This window comes from Quercus suber, unplaced genomic scaffold, assembly GCF_002906115.3.
Source record: "Quercus suber isolate HL8 unplaced genomic scaffold, Cork oak 2.0 scaffold_147, whole genome shotgun sequence".
NCBI lineage: Eukaryota > Viridiplantae > Streptophyta > Magnoliopsida > Fagales > Fagaceae > Quercus > Quercus suber.
In genome coordinates, this window is record NW_027069608.1 from 338,581 (window position 1) to 365,500 (window position 26,920).

General features: G+C 38.0%; 2 protein-coding genes across 3 annotated transcripts; one reads left to right on the plus strand and one right to left on the minus strand.

The window, feature by feature from the left end:
- The first annotated feature begins 376 nt into the window (after positions 1-376).
- LOC111998074 (imidazole glycerol phosphate synthase hisHF, chloroplastic) lies at positions 377-8,767 on the plus strand. Of its 2 annotated transcripts, XM_024030189.2 has the most exons (19): positions 377-628; positions 753-835; positions 1,140-1,234; positions 1,821-1,924; positions 2,704-2,873; positions 2,994-3,108; positions 3,391-3,446; positions 3,543-3,581; positions 3,892-3,990; positions 4,581-4,643; positions 4,725-4,787; positions 4,907-4,989; positions 5,163-5,271; positions 5,423-5,476; positions 6,797-6,884; positions 7,300-7,337; positions 7,526-7,631; positions 7,963-8,129; positions 8,417-8,767. In XM_024030189.2, exons 1-19 carry the CDS (start codon positions 448-450, stop codon positions 8,474-8,476), a joined length of 1,773 nt encoding a protein of 590 aa, XP_023885957.2. In that variant the 5' UTR covers positions 377-447; the 3' UTR covers positions 8,477-8,767. The 2 variants fall into 2 exon arrangements, with proteins under 2 accessions (XP_023885957.2, XP_065633117.1); XM_065777045.1 differs by lacking the exon at positions 4,725-4,787.
- Positions 8,768-11,985: 3,218 nt separating this feature from the next.
- On the minus strand, positions 11,986-13,569 carry LOC111998069 (TMV resistance protein N). Its single transcript, XM_024030184.2, has 3 exons — positions 12,997-13,569; positions 12,436-12,664; positions 11,986-12,137 (listed from the first exon to the last, which is right to left on the minus strand). The coding sequence occupies exons 1-3, from the start codon at positions 13,567-13,569 to the stop codon at positions 11,986-11,988; spliced, it is 954 nt and encodes a 317-aa protein (XP_023885952.2).
- Positions 13,570-26,920: the final 13,351 nt, after the last annotated feature.

Consider the following 26,920-nt stretch of genomic DNA (forward strand, 5'->3'; position numbering starts at 1 on the left):
TTGCGGTGGCGATCCAATGTGGCAATAGCCTGTCCAAAACTCGACTTTCTAATAGTTGAGTTCATTAAGTAACTCGGCTTTACGATGATCGAGTATTGAAACAGGAACACGTCTCTATATTGTTTTGAATCATGAACATATTGTCAAATATTTTGCTCAATAATGGCAAAAGCCTAGAATCTCCAGGGAATTTGACCTCTGTGTGCCAACAGGCTGGGGTTCTGGCCCAAAACAAACAAAACAAGAATGGACTCATCTAAAGAAGATCCAATGTGGGCCTGTATAGTGCCAAGAGGCCCAAACCAAAACACGAAATAGAGCCCAGTCAATGATCGAGGCCACCCATACAGAGACAGCTATATAGCACATACCGTTCTGTCTTCTTCGAGTCGTCACTCACACAGAGACTGAGAGAGACAGAGAGAGCTGCAGTTTCGGTCTTTGACAATGGAGGCGCCTCCATTTTCTTCTTCTTGTTCTTCGTCCCCGTCATCTTCAACAGCTCGACTATTGTCGTCGCCGTCTTCTTCATCTCTCTTATTTCGTCGCAATAGTTTCAGCAAAATTCACTATTCCGCCAAATTCAAATCTCCTAGAAACCTCTCAATCCGAGCCTCCGGAGACTCTGGTACTCTCTCTCTCTCTCTCTCTCTCTCACACACACACACACACACACACACACACAAAAATTAATTTTAAGCTTTTTCTGATAATTGTTTAATTAATTAATTTTTTTAATTAAAAATTTGAAGTTGTGACGCTGCTTGATTATGGAGCTGGAAACGTTCGTAGCGTGAGGAATGCGATTCGCTATCTCGGCTTTGACATCAAAGATGTAATCTTTTTTACTTTTTTTATAATTGAATTCGTAGAATTGCTTCACTTAGCAACTATTTCTTTATGTCTAAACTAAAAATGTTAAGTCGGAACCCAAAAAAAAAAAAAAGAGAACTTTTTTAGTGCTTTTGTTGTAGTTTATATTTATTTATACTTGATTTTTTTTTTTTTTTTTGAATTAGAGAGAAGGTATGTTTAGTTTTAATACGGGTTTTAAGTATAGTGTGCAAACAACTCTAGCTTGCCTAGATTGGATGAATATAGGATAGTATATTAATTTTCTTTATATAATTTAAATTTAGGTGCAAACTCCGGAGGACATTTTAAAGGCAGATCGACTTGTTTTTCCGGGTGTGGGGGCATTTGCGGCGGCCATGGATGTGCTGAACAAAAATGGGTATTTGTTTTTCGTGTTGAATTTTTTGTGCACTATTTATTAGGATCAATTGCTTGTCTAATTCCTTGAAGTGGTAATGACTGTTAAATGTGTGACTTATACTGCTTTAGGTTGTATTCAAATGTTATGAAAAGTATATCAAACAAAAATTAACCTTGTAAAGTATACAAGTAATGGTCATAGTTTTTATCCCAAAAAAATAAAAATAAAAATTGTCACAGATGCTATACAGAGCTCAGGAGTTCTAGCTGAAATGGCACCTCCCTCATCCCCTTGTAGCATTCCCTTGTAAGAGCAAGGTGGATGGGGAGGTCGTAGGTTCAAGACCCATTGGGTGTGTTTTATTACCCAAAGACAGTTGCTTTACTGAATCATGTAGTAATATTGGAATCAATCCCTTTGAACAGAAACTTTAAGGTTAATTAGGCAGTGCAATCCAAAATTGAGCTACATGTAGAAGCTTTTCAATTTTTTGATCTGACTAAAGCTATTTATATTCAATTTTCAGTGTAGATGCTACTTATCTAAAAAATAAATAAATATTTTAATTCAGTGTAGATGCTTATGGTGTTTTGACGTTTTGCAGGATGGCTGAAGCACTCTGTTCCTATATTGAGAAGGATCGCCCTTTTTTGGGCATTTGTCTTGGACTTCAGTTACTTTTTGAGTCCAGTGAGGAGAATGGACCAGGTTAGTCATATCTGATTTATGTGAATTTTTTTGTTCCTCCCTCTGAGCATGTATCTTTTTTTTTTTTTTTTTTGGGCTTATAATAACTGGGAGAGGATGGATTTGAACCCAGGTTCTCCTCCATGGAAGAACTGGTAATGCCATAGAGCTACAAGACTCTTTGTGACATATATCTAATTTAGAAGCATATGGAAATGTGAACAAAATTTGGTAGTGAAAGCATTCATTTATGTAATCCTTCTCTATGTTGATTTTTTTTTTAACATTTTTTTTAATTCAATTTTTACAACTAGTGGGAAGGGAGAAATTGAGCCCTGATCCTCATCAAAAAGGTGATCATGCACTGCTTCCGAAGTACAAGGCTCTTGGCTTGATTTTTTAAAATTTATTTTACAAAACAATAATCATTTCTTTATCTTGTTTGCATACTCAGCATTCAGCTTTGTGCAGTTTAGTGGACTTATTATAATGATGTTAATGGTGATATTAAATGATCAATAAATGATATTAAAAGGGTAAAAATTCGGAGAGAGGGAGCTGTGCGAAGCTTATGGAGGTGTCTAAATTTGTAAAATATAGAAGCAAAAGAGTTGTAAATATACAAATCTATAAAGGTGGGTATAAATGCCCTGTGAATTGACTTAAAAAAAAAAAAAAAAAAATGCCCTGTGAATTGAATTGGATGTATTACAATTTTTCAACACTTTATATGTAAACACAGTCAGTACTTCTAGATTCCTTTCTTTTACCTTCAACTAACAGCTTTATATATGTCTCAGTAAATGGTCTTGGCTTAATACCGGGTGTGGTTGGGCGTTTTGACTCATCAAATGGCTTCAGAGTACCCCATATTGGCTGGAATGCTTTGCAGATAAAAAACGACTCAGAAATTTTGGATGATATTGGAAACCGCCATGTCTATTTTGTTCACTCTTACCGTGCCATGCCAGTACGTGCTTTAATTTTTTTTTTTTCCTTTAAATTTAATAAGGTTGTCTTCTTAGCTGTTGCATGCTTCAACTACAGATACATTAATTTGCATGTAAATTAGTGACAATTTTTTCTCCAGTCAGATGACAACAAAGAGTGGATATCATCTACCTGCAACTATGGTGACAATTTTATAGCATCTATTAGAAGAGGAAATGTGCATGCAGTTCAGTTCCATCCAGAAAAGAGTGGAGGCAAGATTTTTTTTAGTCTCACTTTTTGGTAGCTCAAATTGTACAGATTCTAGTCTCAGCCCTGTTGGCATTGAAGATAATTGTAAAAGTCTTCCATATTTTCCTTTTAGTGGGTTCCTCCTGATCTGATTTGCTATGTAATAATTTCTCACCATTTGATTACCAAATAGGTTTTTTTGCAAGTCTCATATTAATAGATAGATTGAGAAAATGATGTAGACATATTATAAATCAGTTTACCACTCCATTAACATCTGTAATGCCTGAAAATGAATGTTTCAGATGTTGGTCTTTCAATATTGAGAAGGTTCTTGTATCCAAAGTCAGCCATGGCAAAGGTAGCCTTTGTACCTTTGATATATATATGCATCTCTTATGTTTCTCAACTTCTCAGTTAAACTTTCTAACATTCTGAAATGTTTATGTGAAGACAGAAGCCTACTGAAGGAAAAGCTTCAAAACTTGCAAAAAGGGTAATAGTAGTTTAAAATAAAACCTTTGTTTCTTCATTTAAATTTCCCACCGCCCCTTTTGTGTGTGCGCGCGTGCATTTGCGCTTGCTTGCATGTGTGTCAATTTTTTAGTTTTCTCCATGCACCACTTATGGTCCGTGCAACTAATGTTATCATGGGGATTTAAAGAATTCTTAGCCTTTATTTCCTGGCCCAACTAATGTTATCATGGGGCTTTAAAGAATTCTTAGCCTTTATTTTAGTGGCTACATCATTTTATTGTATTTTGATCTTCTGACAAAGGCTCCGTGCTTAACTATATTATGTCTAGGTAATTGCTTGTCTTGATGTGAGGGCAAATGATAAAGGTGATCTTGTTGTAACCAAAGGAGACCAATATGATGTAAGAGAGCATACAGAAGAGAATGAGGTATAGTGATGGCTTCTTGTATCTGATTTATGGGTACAGACATTGTGCACTCATTTGGCATCATTAATGGCTTGTTTGGAAGTTTAGAGAGGGAGGAAAGTAGAGGGGAGTAGAGGGAAGGGGAGTAGTGGGGAGGAGAGTAGAGGAGAATGATTCACCTCCACCTTATTTGGATGTTTTTAAAATTAGTAAAGGGGAAGAGAGTAATTAGCCCTTCCCCTTGTGTAATTTTGTTAATATAATAAGGGTAAATTAGGTAATTTACTTGGTCAATAGTTTATGTACTCTACTCCCCCTCCAAATCTCTCCAATTTGGGGGAATTAAAATTGGGGGGCTAGAGGGAGTCCAAACCCCTCCAAACTCCTCCAAACCCCTCCCCCTCATTCTTTAAAAAATTTCCAAACAAGGTAATTGCATTACTCTCCCTCCCTCTACTCTACTCCCCCTCCTTTTTTAAACATCCAAACATGTCATAAGTCATAAAAGTTGAAGAGAATTAATTAAACTGATATGGGAGCTGCCTCTAACTCCCTCCTAAATTTGTTGTATTTTTGTATAATGTAATCAAATTGTCATAAACCTTTTGTAGGTTAGAAACCTTGGCAAGCCAGTGGAGCTTGCTGGACAGTATTACATAGATGGGGCTGACGAGGTATGCTTTGGACAGAATTGATGCTTATACATTTTTACTTATTAATTATATTCTAAATAAAGTGGTAATATTAAACTGCAGGTTAGCTTTCTGAATATTACTGGTTTCCGAGACTTTCCTCTAGGCGATTTGCCAATGCTGCAGGTTTGTTTTGCAGCAAAAACATCCAACATTGATCTTTTCATGTAACAGTATAAATTTATTTTGCTACAAATGCTATATGTTGATTCTGTTCCCTGATTTTAATCTGCTTTCTATTGTAGGTATTAAGATACACTTCTGAAAATGTTTTTGTACCATTAACTGTTGGAGGTGGCATTAGAGATTTTACAGATGCAAATGGAAGGTATACTCTTTGGTGTTACTTTTGTTGCCAGTGTATTATGTTTGATTTTAATTTCCATAACAATGGTTCTCTTTAGAAATGCCCTGATTTTGTAGTTTTATAATTATTTACTTGATCATTCACAATTTAGTGAAGTCTCATATTTAAGGCCTCCCCCATTTTGCTTTCTTCAGGCACTATACTAGTTTGGAGGTTGCTTCAGAATATTTCAGATCTGGTGCTGATAAGATTTCCATTGGAAGTGATGCTGTTTACGCTGCTGAAGAATATTTAAGAACTGGAGTATGCTTCCAATTTTTAATTCCCTAACAATCCATGCAAATTTGCATGCAAGCCTGTGCATGAGTGTTTGCATGTGTGTCCTTTTGATAAATTGTGTGTGTGTGTTTTTTTTTTTTTTAATTTATTTATTTATTTATTTATTTTATTTCAGGTAAAGACTGGAAAGACTAGCTTAGAGCAGATATCAAGAGTTTATGGAAATCAGGTACTTCATGTCTCGCTATAAACGTATGCATGTCCATATCCCCCGTCATCCATGTATATATGCATTCTTTGCATTAATCTAATGCATAATAAATGTCCTAAGCATACAAATGCGAGAGTAATTGATCCAATGTTTTTGCTGCATTTCTTTGCATTTGTTCTTAAAATGATTTATAGAGAATCCATAAAAGGGGAGAGAAGTGCTTCCCGTATATGAAATGATTCATGGAGAATCCATGTATATACATTCTTTATGTGTTTTTGGTGAAGTATATTAAGGAAAAATATGCCACCTCTCTTATTCTTTTTGGTGGGTTTTACTCTGTGAAGCACGGGTGTGTTTCCGGATTCAGGTGCAGGTGCAGGTGCGGGTGCGGGACTCGGCAATTTTGGAAAAAGTAGTGTGCAGATGCGGTGATTAAAAAATTATTAAAAATATTTTTATTTATATTTTATATATATTACTAACATGCCTACTACGCATGAGGATTAATTGTTAGCCCATCAGGGGTGAAAAGCCCCTGATTACCCGTAACTAGTTCTGTGAGTGGGGTCAGTTGCCTGTAGGAGTTTGATTAATAGTGAGGATTGTGTACAGTATGCTTGTGATGTGCAACTAATCTGAGTGAAATTCTCCTATGTCATCAAAAAATATATATATATATATATATTACTAAACATACTTTTTCATATAATTGTAAATATATACCAATTTAAGGGAGATATATAGAATACAACCCACAAGTTTATTTTTATTTTTTATTTTTTACATATTTTTGGCATGGCATTTTTGGCCGGTTTTGGAAAATTTCGGCCGGTTTCGTCTGATTTCTGCTGGAATCGGCCCATATCGGCGTGTGTCAGTGCAAATCGAAAAAAAAAAAAAAAAAAAAAAAGGCAAATCAGCATGTCGGAGGAGTGTCACCACAAGTCCGGTGCGGTTGCAGCACCCATTTTACCTCGTCGGTGCTTCAGAGGTTTTACTCCTGTAAAATTTAGTTAGTTTCTTGTGCTGAGCCTTTTTTCAGTTTCTGGTTTCCGTGGTCTTTCTTCTTTGTCAGTTGGAAAAATCAGTGATCTTCCCGAAACATAAAATAATAGCCAAAACTTTTTTCCTTTTGTAAGTTTAATGTTGAAAGCGTAAACTACATACTGGTTTTTTCATTATTTCATTTTGAACTGTTGCATTAGTAGGACATATCTTGTAATTATTCCTAGGGGATGTAATTTGCACCATGTGCTTAGACTGCGTATTCATTATTCTCAAGATGCATGATTGAAGCTGCCTTTACTGTTGGTTAATTATTTATTTACTTTTCAGGCTGTAGTTGTAAGTATTGATCCTCGTAGGGTGTACCTCAAGAATCCCAATGATGTAGAGTTCAAGGCTGTTAAGTTGGAAAACCCAGGTAAAAGGAAATTACTTTAAAAAATCTTCTTTTCTTTTTTTATAAAAAATTTTCTCTGTAAATTCATATTTTTAGTGCTTGGAAAACCCCATTTAATACTGAAAATTCTTTTGCTAGGTACATATTGGATTGCCATGTCTGACTTGGTGTCAGTATAATTTTTAGCTAGTTTTCCTAGGAAGCTGTTAATCTAATGTTGTTGGGCCACCCGGTAGATTCTTTATCAAATATGATAGGTTAATTTGGCTAGTTTTCAATAATAAAGAAGAAAATTTATTACTCCTTTCTCCCCACCCCAGGGTGAAAAACAAATTACCTGTATCAGAGAGAGAACTAGGCAGGTCCAAAGATGTACTACTCGTCTTCAATTTTTCATGAAGTATGTTTGTAACAATCTTTCTTATGTTGAATTCAGGTCCAAATGGGGAAGAGTATGCCTGGTACCAGTGCACTGTAAGTCTTCATTGCTTTCTTTGTAAGTGCACTCATCTCCACTGGTGATGGAGTAGTAGTGCAATTGTATTTTGGGAATGCTATGTTTTACATGTCATTCTACATTGTAATTATAGATTTTTACTTTCCTGCTTCCATTTTTAGAAGATTTTTTGGTCTTACTCAAGTCTCTGTTGTTTGGCATTAAGGTTAATGGTGGGCGAGAAGGTCGACCAATTGGAGCTTATGAGCTTGCAAAAGCAGTTGAAGAGCTGGGAGCTGGAGAAATACTACTAAATTGCATTGATTGTGATGGTAAATCCAACTCTTGTTCTTGTTAGAAAATGCCCCCATAGAATTTCATTTTGAGCATCAAATCATAATTTGAAGCATTTATTTGAAACTGGTAACAGAACCCATTTGTTTATATCTTCTCCATACGTTTTGCTATATGGTATACCAATCAAATTTTTTCACAAAATTTTTTCTTTGTAAAGATTTTGTGACCACAAGATGCAAACTTCTTGGAGGTTTGACAAACTAGTTCTTTGTCTTCCTCTAGATGGCAGCTTTGATTGTAACAGTCATCTTGTGCTTGGTTCATTCTTAAATTAGTTTATTGTTTCATGGTTAAATTTTTTTACAGGTCAAGGAAAAGGATTTGATATAGATCTAATAAAGTTGATCTCAGATGCTGTAAGCATCCCTGTGATTGCAAGTAGTGGTGCTGGTGCTGTTGAGCACTTCACAGAGGTGTTCAGGAAAACAAATGCATCCGCTGCCCTTGCTGCTGGCATCTTCCATAGGAAGGAGGTACAAAACTATAGAAATATTTCTTGAACTTCATTTATATGCCAATGCTGATGGAGATTATCATCATTTTGTCTTCATTTTATTTTATTTTATATAGAGGCTATTCCTTATCATCTTAATTTTTTTTCCTTCTTTTTTTAATGAGTGTCATCCACTTCTCTCCTCTTTCAATTTATTACTTATCATCTTTATATATTAAAAACTTTCAACCAGCATAACCTTTGTTTCCCTGTCAATGCTATAGTGGTTCATCACTTCATCTAAGTTCCTTGATTTATGGGTTGCAGGTGCCTGTACAATCTGTAAAAGAACACTTATTAAAGGAAGGCATTGAGGTTAGAATTTAATCCAATCTTCAAGAAGTTTTGAGGCAAATCTATAGAGGCATTAGATTCACTCTGCTGCAGGCCAATTTAGACAGAGCTTTGTCGCTTTAGCTGGGCATGTGTTGTATATTTAAACTTGTTCTGTAGTGGTTTGATCCTTGTCAAAATGTTTTTCCTTTTCTTTTTTGTATTTGTGTAGTACTCAATGATTAAAATCTCAGCGGCATATTAGTCTAGTAGTTTGAACATTTTTGTTCTTGTTTTTGTTAGCATGATTCAAAACAATAAGATATCAGATTGATTTCTTTCGTAGATTGTCATTATTCATTCACCTCCATTTGTTCCCTTACTTAATGTTTGGATGGAGGGAGAGGGGAAGAGGAGAAAAAGTGACTAGAAAGTATGATATTTAAGTATATTCCGACTACCTTCAACTCAACCCTTATTAATATTCCATAGATTATAAGGCGTTTTATAATTTTTATCAATGTTCCTTTGATTAAATAAGGTGTTTCATGATTTTGGGAGGCATGAGAAAAAGGAGTCATTAGCACAAGAACATAGGTAATGAATTAACCATTTTTGTCTCTAGTCTCTACTCATATGAGAATGAGAGGATTACTTGAGTCTCAACTTCTCAGGTGTCAGAATAATTGCTTGAATTCTATTGCCATATGGTGCCCAGTGTTCGTTAGTAAATCTTGGCTATGCTCAACATTTTAAGTATGCAATAACTAGTCTGCTTCCTGCCTATACATTAACGTTTTCCATGCTAATTTGGAGCCTTATGAAGAAAGAGATCTAGGCATGTACAAAGGTGCTTTGAGGCATATTAAATCTCCAGGCCATTATATTAGAATGTTTAAACACAAGTGGAATCTGGATGCCGGAGCATATTAGATTCTCTGAATCAAATGCTAAGGTATAAATAAATCAAGTTTGAGGGAAGATAACTCGCTATGGTTTACAATTGCTTTATTGTACCTGGCCAGGCTAGTGAAGTGCAGCGATACAATACAAGATGATCCCCATTAATAGATTTCGTGGTTCTTGTGATGAATCTTTATGGATTTGCAGTCTAGGGCTAATGGTGTTTCCATATTATGATCCTGATCATTGACGAGTGTCAAACTTATATAATATTTAAATCCTGAAACGTAGCATTGATTATTGCTACGTTTTGTTGAGCCACATCAGGATAGCATTTCAGTCTATTTTGGTCAAGTTCAGCCCATTCAGTCTACTTCGATCCAGTTTGGTCTACTTCGGTCCATTTGCTCCACTTCAGTCAAATTTGGTCTATTTGGGTCCATGCTGTTCAATTCAGTCCATTCAGTCTACTTTGGTCCAGTTCAATCCATTTCGTCTACTTCAGTCCAATTCAGTCCATCAGTCTATTTCGGTCCACTTTTGTTGAGCAACATCATTGTAGCATTTTTGTCCATTTGAGTCCACTTCAGTCTAGTTCAGTCAATTTAGGTCTAGTATGTTTTAATACTTGCTTACTTGGTAGAGAGGCAAGAACAAGCACATGCTCATCCCCTAATAAGGGTCAGGCTTAGGTCCAATATCCAATGACATTGTACCCGTTGAGATGGTGACACGTGTTCACTTTTGAACACGTGTTACCATCTGACTAGGTCCAGTGCACTGGATGCAATGGACCTAAACCAAGTCCCCTTAGTAATAAATAGTATTACACAATTAGCAAAAATACAAATTATTTATAGCGTTAAATACATTAATTGCCTAATTCAAGCAAATGTTAAATCAAACACAATGCATTCTTTCAGTACCAAGAGCCTTTCTTTTACTAGCATAATAGAAACAACCTTTCTTGCTTTTCTTTCTTTGTTTTTTTTCTTTGCATTGCTTGATCAATGATTATCAATGCTCGGTATTGACTAGTTGCTTCCCATCGCTGCTCTAGTGTTTTAACTTTCAAGTATACTTCTAAAACAAACACAAAACAATGACTAGTTATTGCCCATCACGTGTTTCCTGTACTACAAATAAACGACTGTTACCTCTTTTTGACCAACTTTTGATGTTCTTTCAAAAGCTTTATAAACCTAAATCCTACCATTACTTGCAATATTGCACATGAGCTTGGGTCAGCTCTCTCATGCCCAACCTAAATCTAATGACAGCATGCCACGCTATGAAGTATGAAGCCACTGATACCATTTTCTTGATAATGATATCATTTTTTAATGTAAAAGTTCTCACATTATTGGCTGTTTAAGGTTCGTAAAATGTTCATATATTGGTTAATATGGAGAATGGGCCAAAAAAGGGGGTGTCAAAGTCCAACAAACCTCTATTCATTTTGCTTAATAAGGTAGATTCTGTCCACTTTGCTTTCTCTATCTTCTAGCCCAAGAAAAGAATCCATTTTTTCAGTTTTACCTCCAACTTAACTTTATCAATGCGTGTATGGAGAGTAATAGGGACTTTACTTTGCACCACTTTTGATAACTTTACTGTAGGCAGAGCCAGAATTTCAAAACGGAGAAGTAACAAATCTATTAGTGTTGATTGCATTTTCTTCTTATATCTTTCATGTTTGCAAAATTTCAACATTATTAAAGATCAATAATTATCTCAATAATAAAATATTTAAATTCTAAATATTTTATATTTTAAATTATGCACAAATATGAGCTTATAGGTTAATAACATCTAACTAATACAAAATTTGGCAAAAGTTTTAAGAAAAACAAGAAAGTTTAATCCAACGGTAGAATTTTTTAATAATTCAATAAGAAACGTAACATTAGCAAAAAGTTACAATAAGTATAACTTAGTAATACAAGACTAAACCCTAAAATATCTTGAATCCTCAAGGTAAAAAGATGGAATCCAGTAAAAAAACAGAGAACAAAATATTGAAACATTTGGTAGTTTTCAATAAGATGGTTATCACCAGCTTTGCCATTTTGCCACCAAAACGAACAAATCAAGGCTCTGATACCACATTAGACAATGTGATAGCATAGAAAAGATTAATACCCTTGAACACCTTGAATTCTCAAGTCAAAGATTTAGAATACACTAGAATAATCAAGAACAAAATATCAAAACTATTATTGATAGTAAAGGGAGTGGGAATTCGAACCCTAATTCTTCTTATAAGAAAGAGTAGACAATGCTACTAAGTTACAAAATTCTTGATAAAACACATCGGTGTAATGATAAAGAACAATTATTATAAAACCGATGATATATATTTCAAATATTATCATATCATAAAATAATATTAAAAAATAAAAATAAAAACTATCTTTGATTTCCATTCAACCATGCAAGCTTGAACACATGAAAATTTGAACTCATCAAGTAATTATGACGTGATCCACCTAGTCAAGTATTGTCAGAATATATACAATTACTCAAAATCAATCAAGACAACCCATCAAAACTCAGAAGAGCTTGCTTCCAAACTCTTCTTTGTCCGGACTAATTCTCGAAGACAAAGATGATGCGGTACTGACTAGGTCCCTCCTATCAGCCCCTTCTTCCTTCAGGTTTTATTCTATAGTCTCATTAATGAGCCTAAAGAACCCAACTGAGTCCCTATACATCTCAAACACCATCCCAACTTGCCCACCATGTTCCACTGTGGCTAAAGCTCTAAGCATCACTCCCAAAAATGCACCCCATGAGCCAATGAAAGTAATACCTGAAAGATTGACCAAACTGCAGCCAAACCAGTAAACAAAGGTCCACTTACTGCAACTTATTCCAAATCAAGATTGTTAAGTTAGGTCTCATTAGATTGAGTAGAGGCTGATGAAGAAGAAGCAATGGCAAATTGGGTAGAAGAAGCACTCTAGGATTCAAAATGTGGAAGGGGAAGATTCGTGTAGAGCTGTGGAGCAAATTTCCTGGCATGTTCTAAAGCCTTATGAAGGCTTCTAAAGCTGCAATCCGAAGTCTTAGTTGACGAGAAGCCCTAGCGGGCCTAGCCGCATCCTCACAAGAGGCCAGATGAGCCCTTTGTTCATCCTCCAACTGACGGCGCAGAAGCTGGGGCTCAGCCTCCAACAACACTTGCTCACCCTCTGGACTTTCCAGGCACTCAGTCTGGCTCATAGAAGTCATTGTTGGAAAGCCTGGCGAGTACATGTTGTGCCCAGAGGGAGCCTCGCCCTCAAAGAATTTATTACGTGGATTTTTATGGAAATAGCAAGGCCAACCACATCGATCCTATATGGGGAAGCCCAAAAACAAATGGAGAGTCATGAATCAAATATAAAATGGACCCAACATAAACGTATCTGAGAGACTTGAGACATAAGTTTTCCTTCGAATCAGTCTAAATTCCAAACCAATACACGCGGTATTTTAAAAAATCATTAGTGTTATCACATATTCACATGATCTATTTAGTAACTAAAATCTGGTCACATATGGTATTCTAATTAAAATTGAGCGCAATTAGAAGGATCCGTGACATGTAGAAGGAAATTAGAATGTAATATGGATTCTTGATTGAGCTTCTACTAGTAGTAGTTGTAGATAAGGTGTCTTATACTTACCGTGTGATATTGTGGTGCATCAAAGCCATCCTCACGAGACCATACACTGTTATATTCTCCAGGTTCTTCTTGAGATTGTCTGCGCACAATTTCTCTACCCATCTCTCTAACCATATCATGCATTGTTAGCCGATTCAAGCAATCTACTGTTACAAGAAATCGACGACACAGAACTTGCAGCTCACTTTCAAGGGATAAATTTGAGTCTTGAAGTATTCCCAGTGTATAATTCTTTTCCATTCCAAGATGGTAAAGTGCAATATTAAGAAACAACTTCTGCTGCTTGTCACTCAGTAAATGAAAACTTACCGTAAAAGTTTCAAACATTTCGTGATGAGCTTCTTTTAATTCTTTCAATGCATTTTTCCATTCAGATGCACTCTTACCGAACAGACAAGAACCCAAAAGTTTCACCACCAATGGAAGCCCTCTAGCATGATATACTACTTCCAATGTGAGATCCATATAATTTTCATTAGGAGGGTATTTTCCAAATGCATGCCAACTGAAGAGCTGAATAGACTCACGGTAATCTAGTGCAGGTAATTTATACACCATATCCACCATAGCCATACTAAGAATATCTCTATCTCTTGTTGTAATGATAATTCTACTTCCCGATTGAAAATAATCGTGCCTAATGGCTAGTATATGTAATTGTTCCAGGTGATCCACGTCATCAAGAACAAAAAGAAACTATTTACCTTGTATGTTGTCTATTATAGCAGTAGTTCCTTCATCAACATGTCTAATTCTTTATTGGAATTTACGCCAACACTGGAGAGGATTTGCTCTTGTAAATCAATCAAACCATTTGATTGCTGCGCTCTTTCTCTTACATTTCCAAGAAAGCAACTTCCTTCGAATTTACCTTTTAGAAGGTTATAAATAGCTTGGGCCATTGTTGTTTTCCCAATGCCATCCGTCCCCAAATACCAATCATGCAAACATCATCTGAATACCTGTCTAAACACTTATTATGTTCCTCCACTCGAGACTCAATTCCAACTGTGTAGGGTGTATCAGCGAAGTATGCCAGATTTAGTTTTTTCAAAATGTCTTCAATAATGTCCTCTATAAACCTTGACTCGAACTGTCAGTTGTAACCACAATAAAAAGTCTCATGATCATTTGATAAACTAGTAAGTTGCTCATGCGATGCACGGATAATATTGTAATGCTTTATGTAAAAAAAAATTTGGAAAATGTTATACATATATTATAGCATATTTATTATAAAACTTTGTAGTAATGAGTTCATCATAAAAAGTAACAATTATAAATTTCACACACATCTATTATAATTATTTTGTTCACATACTGAGCAATAATTAAACAACTTTTGAGTAATATTGTATAATAAAAATTAATAAAAACATATTAATTCATTCTATATTATTGATTTTTATTATGTGATATAATAAAAAGTTTCATTTGTGTTAATCAGTAATGAATTGGCACCAGAAGATTCTTGATTGGATCTTACAAAGTTTGGATTTTGTCGCTAAGATTTTTAGTAGGTATTTGTATTCATATTAAATATCAATGATGTGACAATTTTTTGTAAATATTTATATATATATGTTATATATATATATATTGTTAATTTTGGAATAGTGCAGCAAAAAGAATTAATATAGCATATTGGATTGTGTATTTTTTTTTCTTTCTTCCATACCTTTTTGTCATTTGAAGGTACATCAAAAATCTTAACAACTATGTAATTTTCAAAATCATTCTTTAGATTGAATTCATTCAAATGAAGTAGGAAAATCCTTTTGTTTTCCTTTTTTTTTTTTTTTTCCAAATCATTTGGGATTTCTTCTCCAATACCAATAGTTTTACAATAATTTAAATAAGTTATACCTCAAATTTTTTTTTTTCCAGCAAGATCTCTTGTAAATTTATTTTGAATTTTCTCTGCATCTCGATCAAATATCACAAAAATTGTTTTGTTAATTGCATCAAAAACTTCAGTTTGAATCATATATTTGAAGTAGTTCACAATTGTATATATATAGTAGTTATAGTGAGATGAATATATTATAAATATTTGGAGAGTCTGTAGTCAATGTAAGTGCCTCTAACCTTGGGATAGAAAGATTTATTTTTGCACACCAAAATGATCCCGTTTATGGTTTGACATTCCTTTCATGTACAAAGCACGCACGAAATGTAATACCAACCCGTTGTTGTATCAATATTACTTATTGTTGCAATACCTTAGCAGTTCACATCTTGCAATGAACTTTGAAATTAGTATGTATTATTATTTTTTTAATGTAAATAACATGATGTATTATTATTTTTTATGTAAATGATGAGTATAATTTGAAATGATTAACAAACCTGTTTCATAGGATTTCATTCAATGCATTTTATCTTTACTATTGTCTTCATATTCTTTAAAGATAAATCCTCCTATGAAAATTGTTTTGCATGTATTTTTGGTATTTCTTGTATAGGATCATGTTTTTTTATCATTCCTATCATTGAATTTTTTTTTTTTTTTTACGAAAAATATTAAGTAAATGACATTTTGTGAGAGAGTATATGCTACTAATTAGATTTTTTGTTATTAGAAATTTTAGAAATACGCACTTGTCGATTATTTTAACAACCTTGGAGATCTCAAGATATATATATATATATATTTATTTATTTAAAATGTTGCACTGGTCAATGACAAAGAGAATTTGTCTGCATAAATTGCATTGAACATTATTAATTGATAAAAGCGTATTGAATTGAAATTGAGGAAAAATTAAGACATGATTTTATGAGAATGAGATTTTTTAGAAGTATCATCTATATGTAGGTGAGGAGGAAGAGAGTTTGTAAGTGGGTAAAAGTTTTGACTTTGATTTACACTTGAGAATGGTCAAATTTGGGTCATAATATATAAAGTAATAACTGAACTTGAGTTTTTCGTAAGATTTTGTCTATTTTTAAAAAGAAGTCCATTTTGTAGATAATAACTTTTGGTCTAATTGTCAAGAACATTCCATATTTTATATAATAATAAAAAGAAGTTACTATGATCTATTGGGTAATAGTAAAAAAAATTTAATAAAAAGAGGTAAAAAAGACTAAATTTATATAATAGTAAAATGAAATTATTATGATCAATTGGGTAATAGTAAAAAATAACTTAATATAATAATAAAGAGAAGTTATTATGATTTAATGGGTAACAGTAAAAAGAAAAATTAAAAAAAAAAAAAGAGGTAAAAAGGGCTAAATTTATATAATAGTAAAAAGAAGTTACTATGATCTATTAGATAACAATAAAAAAACTTAATGAAAAGAGGTAAAAAAAAGGTTAAATGCAATATTAGAGGGCCACATGGCAGGACCTCATGCACTCTTACATGAGGTCTCTGCTTTTATATATATATTGATAAGATGAAACTAAAATAAGAGAATGAAACACTAATATCCCATTTTTACATCCCTTTGAAATATAACTATTTCATTTTATTTTCAGATAATGAATAGAGTAACAAACAGTATCACAAGAAAGAGATATTTTTATCCCTGAAAATAACAACTTTGCACAATTTTTAGACTTAAATATATTGTCTGTCCTAAAGTTTATTCTATAAGCAAATTTAGTTTGTAAAGTCTAAGAGCAATCTTTTTTAGTCCCTTAAAGCATTAACACCAGTCTCAACAAATTAGCCTAATGTTAAAAATATAACTAAAAATCCACAAAAAGACTACACATCAATCCCAACAAACTACCAAAAAAAAAAAAAACTTAACTTTCTATTTTGAATTGCTACAACCAATGAGACATATTGCTCGCTACTACTAATAATTTTTTTTACTCTCTCTCTCTCTCTCTCTCTCTCTCTCTCTCTCATGCAGGTGGTGGTCGTACTAAGTTTTGGTCACGATATGGTGATAGTGGATGTTCGATCTGGCGGTAGCAAATCTGGGCGTCTGAAGATTGATTTTTGTGGGTTTGTTTTTGTTAAGTTATGATTTTTCTGATAGCATTAGTGTTGGCTTATTCCATGACAAAAAGTGTTGTAATTGCATAAATTTGTTTCCTTGTATTTTTGTGAAATTTTATTGTATTGGGTTTAGTATTAAGTTGGTGAAGACTCAAACTAAATTGAAGAACCAGTGGATTTCGCGAGAAGCTCGCGAGAAGCTAACCGGCGAAAGAGCCACGTGAAAAGCACATGCCAGAAGCTGAAGAGTCATGCCAGCTTAGAGGATTTCGCGAGTGTCTCGCAGGAAAGGCCTTCTTGCAAGATACCCGCGAAACATTCTATCTACAGGATTTTTAAGTGTGACTTTCTTACTCTTCATCCATACCATATATACCCTTATTACCCACAGAAATTGTAAGAAGGCAATTTAAAGAGAAAAACCCTAGATATGTTTTCTATAACACACACACCCATCTTTTTAAAAGAGAGCTACTCATTTTTAGTGAGAAATCATTCTAACCTCTTCTCCTTCCCTCTCCCATTGTTATACCTTGAGAGTAGATTTGTATCCAAATACAACACACACATTTTCAGAGCGTAGATAGTGTTTTGGAGCTTGGGAAGCTTTGGTGATTTGCCAAAAGAAGCCGGTGAGGCTTGGCAGATGCAATCGGGCATATTGCAGGATTCGGAAAGCTAGAGAAGACAAGGCTTGGCGAAGTCAGTTGGCAGCAGGAGCTTGGAAAGCTCAAGTACATTAGATAGATTAGGTTTAGAGGGTCTTTTGTTATTCGTGTACTCCAACTTTATTATCTAGTGGATCCATTTACCACTTGGAGAGTGGTGGAAAGATTTTTCGTTGAGTTCTTCGGTTTCCTTTTCGATAACATGTCTTGGTGTTATCTTGTGGTTGCATCTCTCTTTCCTTACTCTTGTGTTTTAATTTTATTGTTTGTTGTTCTTGTTTATGCACTAGAGTAGTATCGGTTTATTGTGCTTCATTTACTCTTGTTCCGCACTTAAATAAGTTAGAGTAAAAGCAACTGAGCCGTAATTTTAATTGGGGGTCTAAACAAGCTATTGTGTTTTCACACAAATCTCAAGCTTTCAGTTTTGATATTTGTTTGCTTTGGGCGGTGGGTGATGGGTTTGGTTTGATTTGTGAGGTGGTTGCTAGGTTTGTGATTATTTTTGGTTTGATTTTTGCAGTGGGTGTGGTGGTTATTGGTGCACAGTGGGTTAACATGCTTCAACATGCTCGCAGGTCGAAATTTGTTGAATTATTATTTGGTTGATTTTTATAATTTTATTTGTTTGGTTTGGATTGATTTTGTGCATTTGGGGTTGGGATTGTTATGGGTTGGGGAATGTTTAAGGGAATTTTAATTAATTTGGATTTTATTTATTATTATTTTTTTTGGGACAGAATCTAGGTTTGTTCTTCATCAGCCTATGACACCTTCTTCTGCGCCTGTTTCGCCTTCAAGGCCTGCAATTTGGAATGGTTATAGTACACAACACTCAAGAAAGCAAGCCTGTACACAAACAAATTAAGGAGTGTGACTGTGTCTTGATAACAGACCAAGAAAACGAAATCAACAACCAATCTTTCACCACACCAGCCACATTCATGGTCAAAGCCAAAGTCTTTCCCTCAAGCAAAAACACGGCAAAATTCAAAGCAAAAACTCACAACTAATATCAATGTATGATGTTTGTTTATGGAATTTTGGAGAGATAAAATATAATATTTAAATAAAAAAAATAGAGTATTGAGTCTGATATGTGTGCATAAAAAACATAGATAGATAGACTAGAAAAAATAGAACTTTTTAGGTTAGTTTAGCTAAAATTTTTAGGAGATTGATGTGAATGCCCTAAACCAAACTAAAAAAAATGATAAATCAACAATCCATAAAGAGTAAAAACGATTGCTTAAAAATTCAAGAACTAAAATTGCTCATGGACTCAAGTTTAGAACCAACATTGTATTGACATTTTTAATAATATTTTTATGTACACCTCTTATCTACATCATTAATGTCAAAACAATGCTACACATACATCATTTTTTTTCTATTAAAAAAATCACAGCATTTCGTGTAGCATACTGTGTGCGTGTGGAGAAAACCTTCAGTGTTTTAATTTTCTTTTATTATGGTTTATACCTCACAATTTTGTTCCAACAAATCTTAACTTTCCAACCAATAAAATAAAATAAAATGAGATCAAAATGACATAGTTCTCTCATGACTTAAATAAAAAATTCGAATAAATCCACATTTTTCTATTATGCTATCCTCAATTCCCCATCAAAAGACCGACTCCCTCATCGGATGTTCAAATGTGAGAGTTTTTTTTTTTTTTTTCCCCCCCTAATTTTTCTTTCATCTTTTTGCTTTTTTGAAAAAGTGGAGAGTGAAAATTGAAGAAAGAGAGGAAAACCTTAGCTGGATATTGAACAAAAAGAGCAAATGTGCAAGATCTCCAATATCACACGTAATCATTATTATTATTATTATTATTTTATTTGATACACACACGTAATCATTATTGATTATTTGATTAGAGGAACATGTCCACGTGGGCATCATTCGCAAATGCAAGCGTTCGATTGATGGGTTAAAAAATCCTCAGCATTTTCTCTTTATTTGGCATGTCATGTCTAGACTCGAGAGTCCAGAATGTCCATCGCTAGCAATCCAATCTTGTCCGTCTGTTCTCTTTTATTTATTTATTTTTAATAATTTGATAATAAGAATTGCAATTTTTTTTTTTTTTTTTTTTTTTTTGAGAAGGAGGATTGGAAAACTTAAATATTAAATATCTTCGTTAGAAACACCAAGAGTGTTAAGTGCCAACTAACTAAATTACAAGATTCTTAAAATTCTTAGTTTTTATATTTTTTTTATTTAATTAATGTAATTTATACTCTTTTTTTTATCTTTCTTTTTAATGAGCGAGGAGTTTAGAAAATTTTATGTTTATAAACCTATTTTGTCCAAACATGGTTAATTGTATTGATGCAACAATTAATCAAACGATCGTCAAGTGTCTATTTTGCAAAATCGAATAAATTTACATCTTTCTTTTACACTATGTTTATAAAAAAAAAAAAATGCTTAAGAGATTAAGGCGAGATAATGCATTCTTTATTCTACACATTGCTTCTAATTAAAGATAGATAAAAAGTAATATTTCATTCTTTATTCTACACATTGCTTCTTGTGGGGCCAGAAAATCGGGTGGCCTCGGCCCACTTCAACCCAAGCCCAAATGGCCCATGCCGAGGACGCATGATGGGTCCGAGGATGACCCTATCCTCGGTCGTCCGAGACCTTAGTGCGAAGAAGGGGCAAGTCCTGAGCGAACTATCACCTCGGCATTGAATACGCTCACCTAACCCTTCTGGCCGCATTAATGAGGATGTAACCCCTTGGCAGGGCAACATCGATCAGGGTGAACCACTTGAGCACGGATATGACCTTTGATGGGATAGACGGTCAGGTGGAAGGCCAATAGATGACCGACAAGAGTAGGAAGAAGGGGATATATAAGAGGGGTGAGCAAAATGTAAAGGGGGGTTTTTTAGGGGGAAAAGGGGTTTTGGGAGGAGCAGAAAAGGGAAGGAAAAACCTCCTCGGCCAAGAGCCAAGGAGCATCTCCCAGTTGTAAATTGTTCTAAGTATTTTTCAGTAAAAGAAAAGAGTTTATGCTACGTGAACACCGGCCAGCGCCTAAACCTTCGATCCACTCTCTACAAATTTATTGTTCTGGGTTCGTTGGGCCTTTGACCCATATTCTTTGGGCTTGGGCAACAAAAACAGACCCTACAATTGGCGCCGTCTGTGGGAAGGATTAGTGTGCCGGCCGGCGCAACAGGCGATTGTTCTAAATAATCATCCTACGGAAGATCAGTGATGATGAAAAAAAAAAAAAAAAAAAAAAATNGACGCGCCTTCATTAATGTCATCGTGAATTAGCACAAATCCAACGGTCTACGGTCCCCTTGGAATTTAGTGGCCTCATTATTAGCCCTGCTGGTAACTCTCTTTTCGAATTCTGCGTGAATTAATTCTCACCAACCTTCATCCTCTATATAAGGCTTTCCGGGGGGATGGTTTCTCCATACTCTATGAACTTCCCAACGCAAACAGAAAAACACACCTTTTCAATTCCCCAAGCCCCTTTAATAACCCCGCCAGAATTGTGACCGGAGTTGGTAGATATGGGGCGGCTTTGGGCGGGTACGAGGATATCCGTGCCAAGAGCCGCGGTGACCGCAGCCCCCACTGGGCTTCCGGTGCGGCAGAGTCTGGGCGTAACACTAACAGTGCCATACGCGGTGGCCTGGAGGGACGTCGCTGAAGTACCTAACGTCTCTCCCCGGAGCGCACCCCTGACGGAGGAGACGCGCGAACCTATGTCATGGCTGGTGCCCGAGTGTTGCCGTCTCCAAGGGCCAACGCTCGTGAGGAGTGGAGAGAATCAAGGGAACATCACAGGGGAAGGCGTCCTGGTGCCCCTGCATCTGCTCCTCGCTTTGTTCAAGCTCCACTGCACCGAGAAAGGAGTTGTGGTGGCATTGAAATAAGCTAGCCCCCCCCCCTTCCCTGTTTTTATTGTCAAGTTCTCCCATTCTCTTGATGCCAATAAAAGCACGGGTTGACACTTCCATCTTGCTAGTTTTAGGACGGGTCCACCTGGGCCTCTGATTGTAGAACTAGCTGGTAGGAATAGTTTTAAGACACGCCTGCCTGCCTCTGATTGTAATTTGTAACTTTTATTTTTATGAAATAATATCAAGCTTTTTTTCTTTGCTGTTGAATCTTCTGTCTCGAACTTTTATCTTTCTGCCGTGTTTGTTTGGTAGTTTTTTTTTTTTTTTTTTTTTTTCATCATCACTGATCTTCCGTAGGATGATTATTTAGAACAATCGCCTGTTGCGCCGGCCGGCACACTAATCCTTCCCACAGACGGCGCCAATTGTAGGGTCTGTTTTTGTTGCCCAAGCCCAAAGAATATGGGTCAAAGGCCCAACGAACCCAGAACAATAAATTTGTAGAGAGTGGATCGAAGGTTTAGGCGCTGGCCGGTGTTCACGTAGCATAAACTCTTTTCTTTTACTGAAAAATACTTAGAACAATTTACAACTGGGAGATGCTCCTTGGCTCTTGGCCGAGGAGGTTTTTCCTTCCCTTTTCTGCTCCTCCCAAAACCCCTTTTCCCCCTAAAAAACCCCCCTTTACATTTTGCTCACCCTCTTATATATCCCCTTCTTCCTACTCTTGTCGGTCATCTATTGGCCTTCCACCTGACCGTCTATCCCATCAAAGGTCATATCCGTGCTCAAGTGGTTCACCCTGATCGATGTTGCCCTGCCAAGGGGTTACATCCTCATTAATGCGGCCAGAAGGGTTAGGTGAGCGTATTCAATGCCGAGGTGATAGTTCGCTCAGGACTTGCCCCTTCTTCGCACTAAGGTCTCGGACGACCGAGGATAGGGTCATCCTCGGACCCATCATGCGTCCTCGGCATGGGCCATTTGGGCTTGGGTTGAAGTGGGCCGAGGCCACCCGATTTTCTGCCCACAAGAAGCAATGTGTAGAATAAAGAATGAAATATTACTTTTTATCTATCTTTAATTAGAAGCAATGTGTAGAATAAAGAATGCATTATCTCGCCTTAATCTCTTAAGCATTTTTTTTTTTTTATAAACATAGTGTAAAAGAAAGATGTAAATTTATTCGATTTTGCAAAATAGACACTTGACGATCGTTTGATTAATTGTTGCATCAATACAATTAACCATGTTTGGACAAAATAGGTTTATAAACATAAATTTTCTAAACTCCTCGCTCATTAAAAAGAAAGATAAAAAAAGAAGTATAAATTACATTAATTAAATAAAAAAATATAAAAACTAAGAATTTTAAGAATCTTGTAATTTAGTTAGTTGGCACTTAACACTCTTGGTGTTTCTAACGAAGATATTTAATATTTAAGTTTTCCAATCCTCCTTCTCCTCAGGCCTATGGGGAAACTACTCGCTCCTCTATACCTGGGTACTAGACAGAACCAAGGTATTGCATGGTCCTCGGACTCAAACCTATGGGGAAACTAGATACTTACAGAGAAATGAAAGCATTAGACAGAACCAAGGCACTACATGGTCCTCGGACTCAGGCCTATGGGGAAACTACTCGCTCCTCTATACCTGGGTACTAGACAGAACCAAGGTATTGCATGGTCCTCGGACTCCAACCTATGGGGAAACTAGATACTTACAGAGAAATGAAAGCGTTAGACAGAACCAAGGCACTGCATGGTTCTCGGACTCAGGCCTATAGGGATACTACTTGCTCCTCTATGCCTGGGTACTAGACAGAACCAAGGTATTGCATGGTCCTCGGACTCAGGCCTACGGGGAAACTAACCGCTCAATCAGACCAGTGTGCCGAACAGAACAGGGGCATCGCATGGCCCTCAGACTCGGGCATACAGGGAGGCTAACTACAGAATATCCCAGGTTAGGAAAGGACCAAGCCCCACTTTGCCCTTGAGATGCAAGAGAGCTGCCCATGCATACTTTCTCTCTCCTTATCATCGTTACTAGCGTGATTGGCTGACATACAATTCAAGCTAAAATCGTACAGATCTAAGAAAAGAGGTAAAGCAGGCAATGCATACACAAGTAAGCAATTCAAATAAAGGGAGATTAAATTCGCATTACAACAATGAGTTCATAAAAATTGCATGGCAAGAGCCACAGTACATAAAGGAAAAGCACAACAAAATAAAATGACAACGTGAAAGTAGGACGAGCCGCGATGCCGGAGAGTCTACTCCTTTTGCTCAGGCTGAATAGGGGCAACCTCTGACCCCTCCGAGCCCCGGCCTGATGGGAGGGCCTGCAGGGGTACAGTGAGAGCAACTGCTTCCTCAGTAGTGGGGGTTGGATCATCGGAAGGGATCTCTACTACCTCTTGGGGCACCTCCTCGCTCGAAGGCTCGCCCAGCTCAGCTGCCCGTACCTCTCCAAGAATCTCTCCAACCTTAGGGTCCTCAGGGGTGGCCTCGCGGATAGCGGGGGGGTAATACACGTTCTCTACCTTCCACAGGTCGGACGTGGCCTCCACCCCAGCTTGTTTGAGAGCCTCAGCCCAGACCTGAGAACAATATCGCCTACACACCCCCGGGACTTAAGCCTTGTAGGCGGCCTCTACCGCAGCCACCCCATCAGCATAAGCTGCGGTCTTAGCCTCTTCCTTGGCGCGCTCGGCCATTTCCCTGCCATGGTCAGCCTCGTCTTTAGCTCGCTGAGCCTGGTCTCTGGCCCATTCTGCCCCCCTCTGGGCCCCCTCGGCCTTTGTCACCTTAGTTTGCAGATCAGCGACCAGATCCCTCGCGATCTGCAATTGGTCCTGCGCCTCACCCAGGCGCCTCGTTTGCTCATTGGCCTGGTTCTGGGCACCCTCAAGACCGGATAGGGCATTGTCCCGCTCCCTGGTCACCGCCTTCAAATCCTCTCGGGCCTTAGCGAGGTCAGCCTCAAAATTCTTCAGGGTCCGAGTTGCTTCAAAGCGCCAGTCACGCTCCCGTTTGAGGGTCTCCTTCTGGTCGTTTGCAGCCCCCTCCAACATAAAGATAGCTTGGACAGCCTGCCAGAATAACCAATGTGCTATAAGCCCAATAAAAGAAAAATAATGGGAGAAGAGTCGAGGTTACAGCGCTTACCATCCCCACATATCGCTTAAAGCTGAAGAAGACCTACTCGCTCGTCAACGTGTTAAGCTCAGCCATGTCCGCCAGGAGCAGCAGGCTCCTCTCCAGCGCATTAGCCACGCTCATGGTCTCAGCCTCCTCCTTGGCGCGCACGGCCATCTCCCTGCCATGGTCAGCCTTGTCTTTAGCTCGCTGAGCCTAGTCTCTGGCCCATTCTGCCCCCCTCCGGGCCCCCTCGGCCTTTGTCACCTTAGTTTGCAAATCAGCGACTAGATCCCTCGCGATCTGCAATTGGTCCTGCGCCTCGCCCAGGCGCCTCGTTTGCTCATTGGCCTGGTTCTGGGCACCCTCAAGACCGGACAGGGCATTGTCCCGCTCCCTGGTCACCGCCTTCAAATCCTCTCGGGCCTTGGCGAGGTCAGCCTCAGAATTCTTCAGGGTCTGAGTAGCTTCAAAGCGCCAGTCACGCTCCTGTTTTAGGGTCTCTTTCTGGTCGTTTGCAGCCCCCTCCAACATAAAGATAGCTTGGACAGCCTGCCAGAATAACCAATGTGCTATAAGCCCAATAAAAGAAAAAGAGTGGGAGAAGAGTCAAGGTTACAGCGCTTACCATCCCCACATATCGATTAAGGCTGAGGAAGACCTGCTCGCTCGTCAACGTGTTAAGCTCAGCCATGTCCGCCAGGAGCAGCAGGCTCCTCTCCAGCGCATCAGCCACACGCGCACCTTCACCCTCATTGAAGTCCCTGAGGGAGGCGTTATCCCTCAAGGGCTCCCCGCGGAGCATCGGGGCTGGGAGCCAGGCCTGGACCTCAGAAGAGGTGGTGTCGACAACCTGCCTCTCCTGGCTCTGGTCGCCTATCTTAAGCTGCTTGGATGGGCGCAGAGTAGTTTCCTCCTCCTGCGAGGACACCGTCCTATCCTCCACGATCCTTTTACCCTTATCCTTCTTCTTCTTGGGACCAGCAGGCACGGACCCAGAGGGCGAGCGCGTCTGAGAAGGAGAAGGAGCTTCTGCCGAGCGGAAGTCGACCTAGCCTTCGGAGGTGGAGTAGGAGGTTTCTGTTGGGACTCCCCCGGCTGGCCCTCAATCAGGTCCAGCAAGTTGGTGGTGGGCTTCCTCTTATAACCCATTGACGGCCGAGGAGTGGCTTCTGAAGCAATGAGGTCTGCTTCGGTCAGATTGGGATCACCCAAGTCTCCGGGAGGGTTCTCGGACTGATCAAGCTGGGCGAAAACATCAAACACGTCCCCTTCCCCCACTGGAGCTTCCTCGGCTGCCTCAGCGAACGGTTGGGAAGAGGAGAGGACGGCTATTGTGACAGCTTCCTGGTCGGAGGGCTCCTCGGGGAACGAAAATTCGTCCTCGGTCACGGTAATCCTCTGAAGCCGAGGATCGCCGGCGAGGATGACGTGCTTCGAAACCGGGAACGATTTCTGGTTAAGTTTATAACCCAAAATTATGTGGGCAGCCCTAACCTGGTTGTCGTCCTCGTTTATATACACCGACGCCTTCAGCACCTTTTGCAAATCTTCCCGGTTGACCAGATGGAAGTGACGCTGAAAGGCGTACGGGTCTGCAAACGGAAAGGACCACCGCGTTAGTAAAAAGGAAAGAAAAAAGACGAGAACTTGAAATCCTATCTGTCTCCCACTGCCCCACCTAGTATTCCCTCTGTTGTTGGGCAGTGAAGTCCATCGTGTCACTCCCCTGACACGATGAGGATATCCTCGTAGAACCCCTTGCTGGACTCGGGGAGGCACTGAATGAGCCGCACCCTGTCGTCTCTCGTCTTCAGGTAATATGACTTGCCCTTAAGAAGCTGAAGGTTATAACACCAGTTCACGTCGTGGTGGGTCAACCTCAGCCCCATCTTCTCGTTCAGGGCGTCCACACAGCCCAGAATCCTAAAGACGTTTATCCCACACTAGGTGGGGGCCAACCGAAAGTGCATGAGGTAATCCCTCATCACCGGCCCCATGGGGATCGTCATCCCCCCTTCAAGGAAGGCGACTACGGGAATCACCACCTCGCCCTCCTGCCTGTGTATGCGCCACTCTCCGTCCTCACAATATTTCAGGCCTACATTGCCCGGAATTCTGCGATCGGTGATGAATTTCTCCATCGCCTCCGCAGTATCTACGTATTTCTTAAACCTACCCATCCCAGTTGACGCCTTAAATAACTAAGAAAGAACAAGCGAAGCAGAAAAAAGGGTAAAGAGAAAGAAAGGTCAAGAGAGACAGAGCGACTTACT

Bases quoted from the DNA above. Each gene is read 5' to 3' on its own strand.
- LOC111998069 (XM_024030184.2), bottom strand. From the start codon at position 13,569: ATGGCTATGGTGGATATGGTGTATAAATTACCTGCACTAGATTACCGT. The intron at 12,665-12,996 runs GTAAGTATAAGA...TTCCCCATATAG, and splicing joins ATGCACCACAATATCACACG to GATCGATGTGGTTGGCCTTG. The intron at 12,138-12,435 runs GTGAGGATGCGG...TCAATCTTTCAG, and splicing joins AAGGGCTCATCTGGCCTCTT to GTATTACTTTCATTGGCTCA.
- LOC111998074 (XM_024030189.2), top strand. From the start codon at position 448: ATGGAGGCGCCTCCATTTTCTTCTTCTTGTTCTTCGTCCCCGTCATCT. The intron at 4,788-4,906 runs GTTTGTTTTGCA...TTTCTATTGTAG, and splicing joins GCGATTTGCCAATGCTGCAG to GTATTAAGATACACTTCTGA. The intron at 4,990-5,162 runs GTATACTCTTTG...TGCTTTCTTCAG, and splicing joins TTTACAGATGCAAATGGAAG to GCACTATACTAGTTTGGAGG.